The 15,766-nt window shown below is 35.9% G+C and overlaps 1 protein-coding gene across 6 annotated transcripts in view; it reads right to left on the bottom strand.

Moving 5' to 3' along the window:
* TMEM260 (transmembrane protein 260) overlaps positions 1-15,766 on the bottom strand; it is a 66,855-nt gene that overhangs the window by 32,312 nt on the left and 18,777 nt on the right. For all 6 annotated transcript variants that reach the window (XR_009223683.1, XM_058566992.1, XM_058566993.1 and 3 more), the window contains exons 4-6: positions 7,156-7,333; positions 5,871-5,984; positions 492-671 (exon numbers count right to left, since the gene is read on the bottom strand). Coding sequence is in view for 5 of the 6 variants with exons in the window: in XM_058566992.1 (XP_058422975.1) it covers positions 492-671; positions 5,871-5,984; positions 7,156-7,333 (472 nt within the window). In the remaining variant the exon portion in view is untranslated. The remainder of the gene's footprint in view (positions 1-491; positions 672-5,870; positions 5,985-7,155; positions 7,334-15,766) is intronic.

The following is a 15,766-nucleotide window of genomic DNA, read 5'->3' as shown; positions in this document are numbered from 1 at the left end:
TTCACACATTCGGTAAAATGATATTTTATAAAGCATTTACACACAGGTATTACACTAAATACGACATGAACACCATTCATCAAATATGTAAAAAGAAAGTGTTTTGGTCAAGGTAAATTAAAAATTCTGAGTTTTTGTCCTTTAATCTTTTCCAAATATTTTTAATCATAGACCAAGAGCCCGAAGTGACACCCAACACTAAGAAGACTGAAATGCTTCAACTGCTGGCAGCAGAGTCTTTAATGCTTGTTATCCTGAAAAGTATATTCAGGATATACAACAGTATGATGTCAGGTTAAGTGATTCTAATTTCTTTCTTATGTATGGAAAGGCCACATTCCAAGGGGCAAGTTTGTTACATAAATAACTGAAATGAAAATTCTATGTACTGTCATTGATAAACATTGATTGTCTTTTTTTCAATCAAGGTCCAGCCAGAACACTGAAGTTTTGCCACTTATTCCTTAAAAGGGATTTAAATACAAATTTACCAGACTGAATGTTCCATATTCCTCCCTGAGAAAATGTGTCAAAAATCCTAGCAACGTTGTCTGGTCTCCCCAGGTCCAACGGGCTTGACTGAGGTAGGATGAGATGGGAAGGTAGATGTAGGGTAGCAAACCAGCAGAGAAGTACAGACTCAACTTCAACAAAGAGCCCAGGGAGAGTTCCTGCATGAGAGCACATTGTGTTATAACCATGTTTGCTTTAGTGATTCATCCTGGACCTTCAAGAACACATCAAGGAAAACATCAAATATGTTTACTCAGACCTGATCTCTCAATTTATAGTAAGTCACTATAGAATACTATGTTAAACCTGATTACTGTGGATTACCAGAAAATTGCGTCAGTCTGAACTTCTCTGCATGGCAGGTGAAATATAAGTGAAGCAAATAATATTAACAAAGACTCATGAGTATCATATTTATTGCATCTTTTACATTTAAAATCATGTTATGACATGTAGCATTGCACAGCTGAGATAACCCACTTGGAAGTGATTAAGTTGTTTGGCTGATTTTGAATATGTCCCAAATATTGTTCTAACACCAATTCACTTATCACCCACATCAGGAGTAGACTTCAACTAAATACTCTAATGTGATTATACATTGACAATATGATTCTTTCTACAAGGGTTTTGGAAATTTCATGGAAATACTTGGCACAAATGAAGCTAGCTTTTAAATAACCTCCCAGCTCATCTGAATGCTCTTTTTTCTCAATTTACATATAGGACGGAAGGAAATGTGATGTTCTGTGTTACAATGTTGCCTCACATGAGAATATATTTCTCATCTGCACATTTCTAAAACAAAGAACAATATTGACAAAGTCTTATAAAGAGTAAGTCCAAAAGAATTCTGGTATACTAGAAAGATCAAATGTTGGTTGCTTTAGCAATTGGGAAAGGGGCTCTCTGACGAATATCAAAATTGGAAATTGCCAATTTTTCCTTTACAAAAAAGGAAAATTCATATGTGACTGAATATAAGAACCAAGGTTCACATTCGCCAGAAGTAGAAAAAGCAGTTGACTTATATTAGCATTTTCAAATAAATATTCTTAATTGAAAACAGAGTGTTTTTATTCTAATACTGATTTTATTTGATATTTCTAAAGTGGTAAGAAGATGCATAAAAAATGATAGCATGAAAAGAGTGTAAGAAATAACTAATCGAACAACATGCCTTTGCTCTTCTTAAAAGTAGTTTTAAAGAAAGTAAGTGTTTATATTTTGGGCAGTTTCTACATATTATAAAGTTCAATTGAGAATGGCTAGATGCAATTGCTGCAGAATTTTCCTTGTGTGTGGGAAATAAATAGGGAGACAATAATAACATGAGAGCTATTTCAGAGAGTCCAGGAGAGGGGTTCTGAGTCCTAGGTGCACATACATTAGAATCACCTGGGGAGCTTTTTAAAAATATCAATGTCTGGACCTCACCCCAGATCAATTAAATCAGAATTATTTTAGGGTAGGATCAGCATAAATATACACACACATACACACACACACATATATATATACAAACACATATATACATAAATACATGTATGTATATACAGTCATGCATCACTTAATGACAGAGATACGTTCTGAGAAATGCATCTAGTCCTAGCCAGAGCAATTAGGCAAGAAAAAGAAATAAAAGGGATCACAATCAGAAAGGAAGAAGTAAAATTGTCTCTGTTTGCAGATCATATGATCTTATATATAGAAAACCCTAAAGACTCCACCAAAAAACTGTTAGAACTAATAAATAAACTCAGTAAAGTTGCAGGATAAAATATCAATGCACAAAAATTAGTTGCATTTCTACACACTAACAACAAACGACCTAAAAAAACTAAGCAATCCCATTTACAATAGCATCAAAAATAATAACACACTTAGAAAGAAATTTAACTAAGGAGGTGAAAGATTTGAACACTGAAAACTATAAAACATTGATGAAAGAAAGTGAAGAAGACACAAATAAATGGAAAGATATCCTGTGTTCAGGTATTGGAAAAATTAATATTGTTAAAATGTCTATACTACCCAAAGCTATCTATAGATTCAATGCAATCCTATCAAGAATCCAATGGCATTTTTTACAGAAACAGAAAAAAAAATTCTAAAATTTTTATGGAACCACAAAAGACCTCGAATAACCAAAGCAATCCTGAGAAAGAAAAACAAAGCTGGAGGCATCACACTTCCTGATTTCAGACTATATTACAAAGCTATATAGTAATCAAAACAGTATGGTACTGGCATAAAAACAGACACATAGACCAATGGAATTGAGAGCCCAGAAATAAACTCATGCATATATAACTAACTAATAATTGACAAGGGGATCAAGAATACTCAATGGGGAAAGGATAATCTTTTCAATAAATAGTGCCAGGAAAACTGGATATTCACATGCAAAAGAATGAAACTGGACTCCTATCTTACACCGTACACAAAAATTAACTCAAAATGGATTAAAGACTTAAATGTAAGATCTGAAACCATAAAAATTCTAGAAGAAAACATAGGAAAAAAGCTCCTTGACTTTGTCATGGCAATGATTTCTTGGATATGACACCAAAAGCACAAGCTATAAAAGCAAAAATAAACAAGTGGGACTACATCAAACTAAAAAGCTTGCGCACAGAAAAAGAAATAATCAACAAAACAAAAAGGCAACCTATAGAAGGAGAAAATATTTGCAAACCACATACCTGATAAGGGGTTAATATGCAAAATATATAAGGAACTCATAATTCAATAGCAAAAAACCAATTAATCTGACTAAAAAATGTGCAAGGGACCTGAATAGACATTTTTCCCAAAAAGATATTCAAATGACCAACAGATATATATGAAAAGGTGTTCAACATCACTAATCACCAGGGAAATGCAAATCAAAACCACAAGAATAACCTCACACCTGCTAGAATGGCTGTTATCAAAAAGATAAGAGATAATGAGTGTTGGCGAAGACGTGGAGAAAAGGGAACCCTTGCGCACTGTTAGTGGGAACGTAAACTGGTGCAGTCACTGTGGAAAACAGTACAGAGGGTCCTCAAAAAATTAAAAACGTAACTACCATATGATCTAGCAATTCCACTTCTGCGTATATCCAAAGGAAATGAAATCACTATCTTGAAAAAACAGCTATACACCCATGTTCATTGCAGCATTTTTAATAACAGCCAAGACATGGAAACGACCTAAGTGTCCATCAACATATGAATAGATACAGAAAATGTGGTGTGGAATGGAATATTATTCAGCCATAAAGAGAAGGAAATCCTACCATTTATGACAACATAGGTGGACCTTGAGAGCATTATGCTAATGAAATAAGTCAAACAGAGAAAGACAAATACTGTATGATCTCACTTACATGTAGAATCTAAAAAACTGAATTCATAGAAACAGAGAGTAGACTGGTGGTTGCCAGAGGTGGGGGTGGAGGGGTGAGGGAAATTAGTGAAGGTGGTCGAAGGGTACAAACTTCCAGTTATAAGATAAGTTCTGGGGATGTAATGTACAGAATGGTAACTATAGTTAACAATATGGTCATGCACTGCAAAATGACATTTTGGTCAACGATGGACCACATATACAATAGTGGTCCCATAAGATTAGTACCATATAGCCTAGGTGTATATAGTAGGTTATACCATCCAGGTTTGTGTGAGTACACTCTACGATGTTTGCGCGATGAAATCACCTAAGGACACATTTCTCAGAACATAGTCCCCCTAGGTGAGCAATGCATGACTGTACTGTATTGTACATTTGAAAGATGCTAAGAGAGTAGATCTTAAAAGTTCTCAACCCACACACACAAAATTGTAACTATGTGAGGTAATGGAGGTGTTGACTACCTTTATTGTGGTAATCATTTTGCAACACATACATATATTAATCATCACATTTTACACTTTAAACTCACACAATGTTATATGTCAATTATATCTCAATAAAGCTGGAAAAAAAAAACAAAAGAAAGTGAAGTGAAGACTAGTTAAAAAAAAGAAGCCTGGCTAAGATGACTGATATCAGGGTATCAATGCATCCCCATCTGTGCATCCATCAGTTCAGAGGAAAAATATTTGGGCATCCTCAGGTTTGTAGTCCATAGAAAAGTCTTTACTGAGTTATACCTTTTTGTGTTATATCTCCATTTTTTTAATCAAGGGCTTATATAATAAAAAAACATATAAAGAATTTTCTTTATATTCTATAAAACCACTATTAAAGACACTGCCTGTTATGCTGTTTAACATCCCTTCCATAAGGTCTTATATGATTGACTTAACAGAATTTAGTTCCAAGAACAAGGTGATCTTTCCTGTCAATTGTTATGTTTCCTTTTCATTTATTTTTTTATCACATAAACAGAATTTTATAACCTCCACCCTTTTTGCTTTGTTGCCAAGAAGCTAAGAAAGAAAATGTATTCAAGTACAGTAAATACAATTATCTAAAGCTTTGGTATAATTATTTCCCTATTTCCATATAATAATTTTATTGTATGTGTTTTTTCTAATATAATTCTGATTATAGCTGCGTATAAGTCACAAATAATGAAATGATAAACAAATGTGGTTGAAGTGTAATTAACAAACAAACAATCAAGTAAGTAAAATGACTCCAGTACTGGCTTTGGATATGGACTGTGTTAACCTCTGGGAGGAAGACTGACAGAATAGAGCTTCTCTCTTTCAAGAACTTGTGTCTAACTCAGCGTCCTGCCTTCTCCTTTCCTACAAGTCCACTGCCTAACAAAATAATTTACCTATATTGCTCTATACTGCCATCTAAATTAATAATCATTTTCTCTTTCAGAGAAAGAAGAAACTAAATTAAATCATTTTTAATTCTAAGAAAATCTGTTCTGAGAAAACAGGACTGTTATTTACCAGAGATTTTATTGTTTATTTCACAACGGCACGATGGTGCCTGTTGTGTTGAGAGCTGTATCTCCAGCACCCAGGCAGCAGCTGGCACAGAGCAGGCACTCAATAAACCGTTGGATAAATGAATGAACTACTATTAATACACTATCCTTTGTCTTAGAATGCAGAATAAAATTAAGGAAATTTTCTATTGTTGTTTTAAGTCCTTTTAGCCTATTTTCATCAAGGTGCTGTTCAAAATCGGTAAGAAAATTATGAAACAGGCCAGATGCCACTGCAATCAATACTGCATAATTTTTGTAAACCCTATTTTTTCAGTCAATGTTAGGGCCTAAGGTTATTTATGCTTTATATAAAACTAAAAAAAAATTAAAAGTCCCATGTTTTCTGATGCCATAAATGTTATATTGGGCTTAAATAAAATATTATGAATTTTCTCTTTTACAAAACACAAAAACCTACCTTCTCTTTTAAAAGTCGAAAGAGAATCCATGGTATAATGCACAAAACATAGAGTACTATTGTGTGCTGATTACATAAGCTAAGGCCACAGCAGAAAGCACCAATTTTAGCTATCTGAAAATAAATAAAAGAAAAAAATCCAAGTTAAAAATTCACCAAAAGCTCTAAGTAAGCACAATAGTAAAAAGCTATTCTTTATATTAAAACCAAGCATTTGTACCATTATCAGGTTAAAATTAACCTCTCAGATGCAAGCAGTCATGCTCTAACAGTCACCAATATTTAACACCATTATTTTTTAATATTTTTCATTCTCATCAAATCACTGCAGTTTGACCTTAAATCACTGTTTTCAAACTAAGTTTTTGCAAGTCCTGTATGATGACTAGATAAGTCCTAATAGAAATAAGATATCATGTAATTCCTACTCAAAGTCTATAACTGAAGTTCAGCAATTATGTCTATTTTACTTTTTCTCCTATTAAATTAAATAAATGAAATATAACACTTTTTATTTAGAAGCCTGGTTATCCATGGGTGGTGTTTTTGCTCTTTTGAACATGTGTTATTTTCATAATCAGAAAAAAAAGTTAATTTTAGACAAAAAATAAACTCTACTAGCATCACAGATCTGTTTATGGACACTACAGATAAACCATGATGTTCTTTTGTTTCTATACTCTTTAACAACACAAGGCCGCCTATACTAGGATGATCTGGCCCTTTCCAACGTGTAGACTGTAAGCTCTTGGAAGACAGGGTTCCTTCACATTTCAGATGATTTTGATGATAGTTTGCCCTCGAATTCATTGTAATCTCTTCTGAACTATGTCATTTTTATGTTTGATACTCTCCTTTTAGTTAAAAAAAGTACAAATTTGATCTTTTTGCAATTAAGGAGTAAGTCAATGTACCATAATGGAATATAATTTAAGATGGCCAATCTAGAGCTTGGCATCTTATGATCACACACATACACAAACACAAATGATGGAGGAATTAACTAACAAGCCTATCTTTCCCATAGGACTCAAAAGGGACGTCAGAATCCTCTCATTCTCCAAAAAACTTTTGAACTCTTAGAGAAAAAAAATTCCCATGTTTTATAAAGGCTCTCATGGTTCACAGTAAAAGAACTGAAAATATCTTCTCTCTCAACATGCCTAGATTACCTTGACAGTAATCAGAATAGATAAACAGTATCTAAACCAAAGTTAAAAAGAAATACAGCATCCGTCTAAAAATTACAACAAAAAGTGACTTCACTTTGATCAAAACAGGTTACCTTTGATCTTTCTTTTGCAGTTGCTGCCTCCTCAAAATGTACAGTAAGAGCCATAAGCAGTCCCACAAACAGATTGTTTAAACTAAAAACCTCTGCTGCAATGGACCACTGCCATGTTAGACGAGAAAATGAAAACACCCCCGCAGCAAGGATTCCTCCAGCATATGAGCCAGAAAGCCTGCAAATACAGATAACATGAAATCTCTCCCAACATAAAGAACTGACTTTATTTTCCTTTTTATAAACTGTAACAGCAGAAATTATGACAGTCACCCAGCACTATCCCAACACATTATACATCACTTAATGTAAAGTTAATACATCACTTCATGTAAAATTTCTTTCAACCAATTTTAATTAGGAAACTTATATATTAACCTATTAACAAACAAATGAACAACCCTGCTTGGAATCCTATGGACTGAAGGAGGTTTAGTTTTTAGATCTAACCTCCAGGATTCAAGCCAATTCAGAAAGCCCGAAGAGATAGCAGCTAGAGAGATAAACCTGTGTCATTTTTCTTGCAGTATCTATGAAGAAGAATGATGGTCTGGTGAAGACTGAAATATATTTAATTGTAAAATTAATGAAATGTCAAAATATCTATTCAAGAACATTCATTCTCACTTCTTGTGGAAGTTTGGATCTAGGTACTTTCTACAATTATCTCCCAACACATGGCAAAGCATGTCTTGGTCACAATATGTAGTGACGTTAAGATCTTGTAAGCTCTTAGTTTCTGATGACTTCTTCTTTACACAAAGTTGAAGTTAAAAATGGTATATTTTTTAAACAGACAGATGAGAATGTGAATTTTAATAACACAAAAAGAATCAAATGCTATATGTACTTGCAAACGAATTTCTCACACCCAAATACCAACAAGAGCCATACATTTCACATCAATCAGGAATCTGGATCTCAGTTCAGAGACATGATTTGAGACTGGTAATGTGGTTGAATATACTAGAGCATATCAAACCAAAACAACTTCGTGTTTCACTATAAATCTACAACTATGAAAATTAAAGCTATTATTGAATATCTATTTCTAACAAGTGTTATGAAATTCAGCAAGCATTACTGTGTCTAATAATTATGATATTATATGGCCCCATGTCATTACTTTTTAACTATATTGTTTTGTTTAAAAAGTTATGGAGTAATTCTATGGCTTTTAATCAACCACTATAGAAAAAAAAGTTAAAATAAAAATTTCAGTATCACCAAATCTGTTTTTCTTTGAGTTTCTCTTTGTAATTTATTTCTGTTTTCTTTCCCTTATTAAAATCATCAGTTTCCTACTTCTTTCAGTCCCCCATTCTCCCAGCTATCCTGATTCAACACACTAAAATCATTTCTTCCTTCCAAAGCACTTTCCAAATTCTTTTCGATTTGTATTTCTACTGCCTTAGACTCAATTATTTTAATAGTTTCCTAACTTGTCTTCTGTTTTCCAGTCTATTCTGCAACATAGCATCAGAATAAACTTTCTAAAACAATCCTTATGACTACTTAGCCCCAAACTTAAGGACTCTTCCTTGCCTGTAGGATAAATTCTAAATGAGTCAGCCTGGAATCCAGGCTCCCAATAAACTGGACCCCACCTAGCCACTAATTACCAACATTATTTCCATCTACTAGTCAGGCCACTCAAAACTCCTTAATAAGCATGCCTATTCCTAGTGCCACAGCTTTGCTCTTGCTCTACCCCTGAACTGAATGTCCCCTTTGCTCCTTTCCATATATTCAAAGTCTACTCTTTTCTCAAATTTCTCTTCAATTCCCAGGTCTCTAACCCTTCTCTGAACATCTATAGCATTTAATTGTCTGTAACAATTATTTTGACATTGTTTTTGAAATGTGACCTGGAGTTAAACTTCATTTATATTGGAAGCATCTAGCCCCAAGCACAGATAGGAAACTTAGTGAATGAGAAAATGAATTAATCTTAAAGTATTAGTAACATTTTTAACAGAACTTCCAAATTTCATCTGTCAATATTACTGAGGAAAGTCAGCATAAGATACAAGATTCCTTCTTCTACTTAAAACATAAATTATCATCCTTGGAGAAAGGGCTGACTTGAGGGCTGGGGTAGCTCAAGTACAAAATGAACCTGAAACATCTTATGCCAGAAAGTAAGGAAGTGCTCAAACAGCGACGTGACAACAGGACTCAGGAGTCAGTGAAAGGGGCTCTCCCGGGCCAAACTGGGGATAATTTGATGATCAAAATACTTATAGTAATAGATTGTAACCCAATAAATAAACAAGAATCTATGAATCCATAATGATATACATAAACGGAGGAGAAGGCAAAGTCCACAGAAAGTCAAGTAGTAACTAATAACTGTAGAAGAAGTGATGGCATTAGAAATCACCGTTTGGCAACCATCATAATAACTGATGGATACCAAACTAGTGGGAAAAGTTTTACAGTAACAGAAATATGTACATAGTCTAAAGGTATCTCCCTATAAATAGATTAACTGGAAAGGGAAAAATGGTAACCTTACAGGGCAAACCTGACACACACAATCTTAACCATGTGATCAAAGTTAACAGCCCAGTAATGGGACAAAAACATCATATGCTACCTGATCTATTCCAATGAAAAGAATACAGCATCATTTCTATGTGTTCCTGCCAAAAATTACCTGAATCTAAGCACAAGGAAACAGACAAACTCAAATTGAAGGATATTCTACCAAATAACTGGCCTGGATGTATCAAAAAATGTCAAGGTCTTGAAACACAAAAAAAACCTCATGAAGAACTGCTCCAGATTAAAGTGACTAAAGGGACACGAAATAGAATTCAAGGCATGATCTGGGATTTCCTTCTGCTATAAAGTGCATTATTGGGACAACTGGCAAAACTGAATCAAGTCTGAAGATCAGATAACAATGTTGTATCAATGGCGATTTCCTGATTTTGAGAACTGCACTGTGGATATGTAAGTAAATGTTCTTGTTTTAAAGAAACATACCCGGAAGCTGTTAAAGGTAAAAGGGTATCATGACTGCAGCTTACTTTTAAATGGTGAAAAACAGAATGAAACACACACATACACACAGGGTCAAGAATAAGCAAATGTGGTAAAATATTAACATTTGAGGAAGCTGGGTGAAGGGTATATAGAGTGCGCTCTTGCCACTTTGCTATAAATCTGAAATTATGTCAAAATAAAAAGTGAACAAAATAAATCAACAAATTCCTGAGATAATAATTTGCTAACATTTATCGAGTTTTGCCTGCCATGCATCAGATATTGTTCTAAGTGCTTTCCTTATATTAATTCATTTACTTTTCATAATAACCCTATGAGTGGATGCTATTTATCTCCTTTTTTCAAATGAAGAAACTGAGGCCCAAAGAGGTCAAGTAATTTTTCCAAGGTCCTAGGGCAATTAAGTGGCTGAACCAGGATTCAAACTGTTAGTCTAGCTATTTAGTGCCATTACATTATGGGGCAAATGATGGTTATTTTAGTTTTAATGTCAAATAATTTATTCTAGATTAATGATATATTGTACTTTTATTTGGTTAAATATGTACCTCTTGGAGTGAAGAACAGACTAGAGTAAAAGTTTTGTCAATTATTAGAATTGCGTTTATTTTTATTTTATCAAAACAACACACTACCAGCCTGAATTGTATTCAACACTTCTCAAGACTGGTTTTAACCTTTCATTCTTTTTGGCAACTGGTCAAAGTTTAAAACCACCAGACAGTTAATTAAATAGAACTGAGAAGAAAGTCCTGATATGTAGAATTCTCAGGAAGAAAACTCAAGACTCACTAATCTACAATGATTTTTAACACACTATTATGCTCCAGAAGACATCCTAAAGTGTTTGAATTGTTGACATTAATTATTGAAATCATGAACTATGTTAACTGCATTTTCTAACATTTCATAAGGCTTTAAAAATTGAAGAGAGAAAGGTAAAGTTATCAACTTCAGTGATAAAATCTATCCAGTCACCTTAGACTATTACAGATAGTTACATACATTAGCATTTTATTGAAGACTAATCCCACATCAGCAAGGTCAATAATCTGAATTTTCTCCACCCCCACCCCCACACCTGCCAAGGTCAGAATGGTTTTGCAATGAATAATCCATATACTCTTTCACGTGATTCTCCTTGGTATCAGGAAATAATTTGTGAGACTGCTGAGTAAGGTTATAAAAGAGAAAGTAACTAACTGATTACAAAACCAGTCATGGAAATCAAACCTATAATCTTGATCTTTTTAGCATCTCAAATGAGCTTGTTTAGAAATCAGACTAAGTATAGGAATTTGGGTTGCAGTCCTAATATAAAATTGAACAAAAAGACTAGTGGATCTTTTGTTTTGTTTTTTGTTTTGCTACTCAGCATCTAAAATCCCTTTCTATGCTTGAGGGATACTCAGCTTATGAGGCACAGCCTCCTCCCATTATACATGCTGAAAACACAAGATACTTTCCAGTCTCCCTTGCAGGTACAGCATAGGTGTATGGCCTGGGCTCTGCCTGTCAGAAGCACTCGCTCCATTTTTTGAATTGGAAATTCCTGAGGCAAAGAGGCAGGGATGGGGACAGAATCCATTCAGACATGGCTGGTGGCGTTAATGTGCCATTTCCATAGACAACGATGGCAGCACTTTCAGGGGCAATGTTCAGAATCCAGGTCAGTGTTGGAGGTGGAAGCTGGGCTGTCCGGTGCCCAGAGGTGGCAGCAGCGGTCGTTTCACTAGAACATACCTGCCTAGGACTCTGGACGTTTTAGGCTCAGAGCCTGGTAACCCAGCCCCCCCAGAAATTCTGTGAGATCTCCAACTTCCTTCCTTTCCTTTTTTTTTTTTTTTTTTACAATTCTAGACTTGATCTTTCCTTTTGTTAAAAAACAGCTTTATTGAGATATAATTCATATACCATACAACGTACCCATTTAAAGTGTACCATTAAAGGTTTTTGGTATATTTACAGATATGGGCAACCCTCATCACAGTCAATTTTATAACATTATCATCACCTCAAAAAGAAATCCTATCCTCTTTAGCTATCACCTCCCTACTCCCATCCCTAATCCCATCCCAGCTTTAAACAACCACTAATCTACTTTCTGTCTGTATAGATTTCCCTCTTCTGGACTTTCATATAAATGGAATTATACAATATGTGGACTTTTGTGACTGGCTTCTTTCACTTAGCACAATGTTTTCTGGGTTCATCCAACTTACAGCATGTATCAGTATTTCATTCCTTTTTACGGATGAATTAATATTCCACTATACAGATACACCACATTTTGCTTATCCATTCTTCCACTGATGGATATTTGGGTTGTTTCCACCTTTTGGCTATTATGAATAAGGCTGCTATAAACATTCTTGAACAAGTTTTTGTGTGGACATATGTTTTCATTTCTCTTGGGTATATACCTAGAAGTGGAATTGCTGGGTCATATGGCAACTCTGTGTAATTGTTTGAGGAACTGATAGACTGTTTTCCAACGTGGCTGCACAATTTTATATTCCCACCAGCAGTGGATGAGGATGAGTGTTCTGATTTCTCCACAACCTAGTGATCACTTGTTATCTGACTTTTTGAGTCTAGCCATCCTAGTGGGTATAAAGTGGTATCTCATTGAGATTTTGATTTGCATTTCCCTAATGGCTAATGATGTCAAGCATCTCTTCAAGTGCTTTTGGCTATCTGTATATCTTCCTTGGAGAAGTATCTATTCAGATCCTTTGCCCATTTTTAAATTGGGTTATTGGTCTTTTTATCATTGAGTTGTAGGGTTCCTCCCAAGTTCCTTCTAATATGTTTATTTTCTGCTGAACACAGCCAGAGTCAATTGCTTGCAACCAAGAATCCTGACTGAAACAATCTGCTTTCCCTCTTTATTATTTCTATTAAGTTTTCAAGAGAAACTCTGTGAGGAAATTCTGAAAATAAATGCTGAAGTTGTCATAGCTTTGTGGAAAATAGAAGAGAGAGCAGTATGCCTAAGAGCAGAAAGTTATGTGTGCATCTATACAGAGAATATATAGAATGTGAAACATTTTGGAGACCTCATCATTTTACTATTTATGTTTTTCATAAAATAATGCATATAGGCTAAGTCTGTATGAATTTCTTTGATTTCAACAGCCTTTTATAAATCAAACCGTGAATGTCCCTTACAATGCACATATTTTGACCCACTGCCTTTAAAAGTTTGCTTTATGCTAAGATTCAGAATTAATCAACATTTACCAACCATATAACACACAAACTAGTGGATTAAGAAAAGTAGATCTGGGGCCGGCCCGGTGGCGCAGGCGGTTGGGTGCGCGCGCTCCGCTGCGGCGGCCCGGGGTTCGCTGGTTCGGATCCCGGGCGCGCATCGACGCACTGCTTGGTAAGCCATGCTGTGGCGGCGTCCCATATAAAGTGGAGGAAGATAGGCACAGATGTTAGCCCAGGGCCCTCTTCCTCAGCAAAAAAAGAGGAGGATTGGCGGATGTTAGCTCAGGGCTGATCTCCTCAAAAAAAAAAAAAAGAAAAGTAGATCTGGGCCGGCCCCGTGGCTTAGCGGTTAAGAGCACGCGCTCTGCTGCTGGCGGCCTGGGTTCGGATCCCGGGCGCGCACTGACGCACCGCTTCTCCGGCCATGCTGAGGCCGCGTCCCACATGCAGCAACTGGAAGGATGTGCAGCTATGACATGCAACTATCTACTGGGGCTTTGGAGGGGGGAAATAAATAAATAAATAAAATCTTTAAAAAAAAAAAAAGAAAAGTAGATCTGAAACATCTGCTGTGGAAAGTCTGCAAGCTAAGGAGGGATACATAAGGATTTGTAGGAAGCAACAGATGCTCAGCTGAGGCTGAAGACTGCAGAGACAGTGGGTATGGAGCAGCAGCATCAGTCTGCACGGCTGTGGAAAGGTCTGCAGCAGCCTGAGTCAAGCGTGGAGAGGGTGGACGGAGCCAGGGTTAGGTACTTTACTAGGTAGGTAGGACAGAAGTACAAGAGGGAAAGGGAGTTAAAGTAATGATACATTGGATAGGGAAGGAAGTAAAGACAGCAGGGGGCTGATGGAGGAGATAAAAAGGATGAGCAAAGGGTTCTAGGTCTCATTTAAATGAAAGACAAGTGTATGGGCATCAAGGAAATGAGTGAACTGAAAGCTAAAGTCATGCCAGGGTGTGGAGAGTGGGTTGGAGAAAGGGACATCAAATCAATAAAGGATAGAATAGGCCCATTAAGCCACACTGTACTCTACTGTTGAAACCAGCCCATGATGGAAAAGAGTTTAATAAAGCTATTCTCCAAATCACAGGATTTTCATTAAAACTAAGTATCTGTTCAGGTCTTTTGCCCATTTTTAATTGGGTTGTTAGTTTTTTTGCTGTTCAGATGTATGAGTTCTCTATATATTTTGGATATTAACCCCTTAGCAGATATACGGTTTGCAAATATCTTCTCCCAATTGTTAGGTTGTCTTTTCGTTTCGTTGATGGTTTCCTTTGCTGTGCAGAAGACCTGAACAGACGTTTCTCCAAAGAAGATATACAGATGGCCAAGAGGCACACGAAAAGATGTTCCACATCATTAACTAGCAGGGAAACACATATCAAAACTACAATGAGATATCACCTCACACTCGTCAGAATGGCTATAATTAACAACACAGGAAACAACAAGTGTTGGAGAGGATGTGGAGAGAAGAGAACTCTCATACACTGCTGGTGGGAGTGCACACTGGTACAGCCACTATGGAAAACAGTATGGAGATTTCTCAAAATATTAAGGATAGAACTACCATATGATCCAGCTATTCCACTGCTGGGTATTTATCCAAAGAACATGAAAACACCAACGCGTAAAGATACACGCACCCCTGTGTTCATTGCAGCATTATTCACAATAGCCAAGACTTGGAAGCAACCTAAGTGCCCATCAAGGGACGAATGGATAAAGAAGATGTGGCATATATACACCATGGATTACTACCCAGCCATAAGAAACGATGAAATCCAGCCATTTGTGACAACATGGATGGACACTGAGGGTATTATGCAAAGTGAAATAAGTCAGAGGGAGAAGGTCAAATACTGTATGATCTCACTCATAAGTAGAAGATAACAACAACAACAAACAAACACATAGAGACAGAGACTGGATTGGTGGTTACCAGAGGGGAAGGGGGAGGGAGGAGGGCGAAAGGGATGATTAGGCACATGTGTGTGGTGATGGACTGTAATTAGTCTTTTGGTGGTGAACATGAGATAATCTATGCAGAAACAGAAGTATAATGATGTACACCGGAAATTTATACAATGTTATAAACCAATGTTGCCACAATAAAAATAAATAAATAAAAAATAAAATAAATAAAATGTGTACACGTAGGTAAAGAGTCCAAAAAAGACCAAAAAACAAAAACAAAAAAACTAAGTATCTGTCCTGAAAGACAAGCGGTACATCATAGATTAATAAGTGCAGGGTGAATGCAATGTAGGAAGACAGGTGTGCGGCCCTGTGCCACATCACACACATGCTAACTGGGAGATGTGATGCCCCACATCAGGACACAGCAAGCTGAGTCTCTGACTTGTTGACAAGTC

The sequence above is a fragment of the Diceros bicornis genome, chromosome 24 (genome assembly GCF_020826845.1).
Source record: "Diceros bicornis minor isolate mBicDic1 chromosome 24, mDicBic1.mat.cur, whole genome shotgun sequence".
Classification (NCBI taxonomy): Eukaryota; Metazoa; Chordata; class Mammalia; order Perissodactyla; family Rhinocerotidae; genus Diceros; species Diceros bicornis.
Note: the sequence above shows the minus strand (reverse complement) of the source record. Positions and strands in the feature narration are given on the sequence as shown.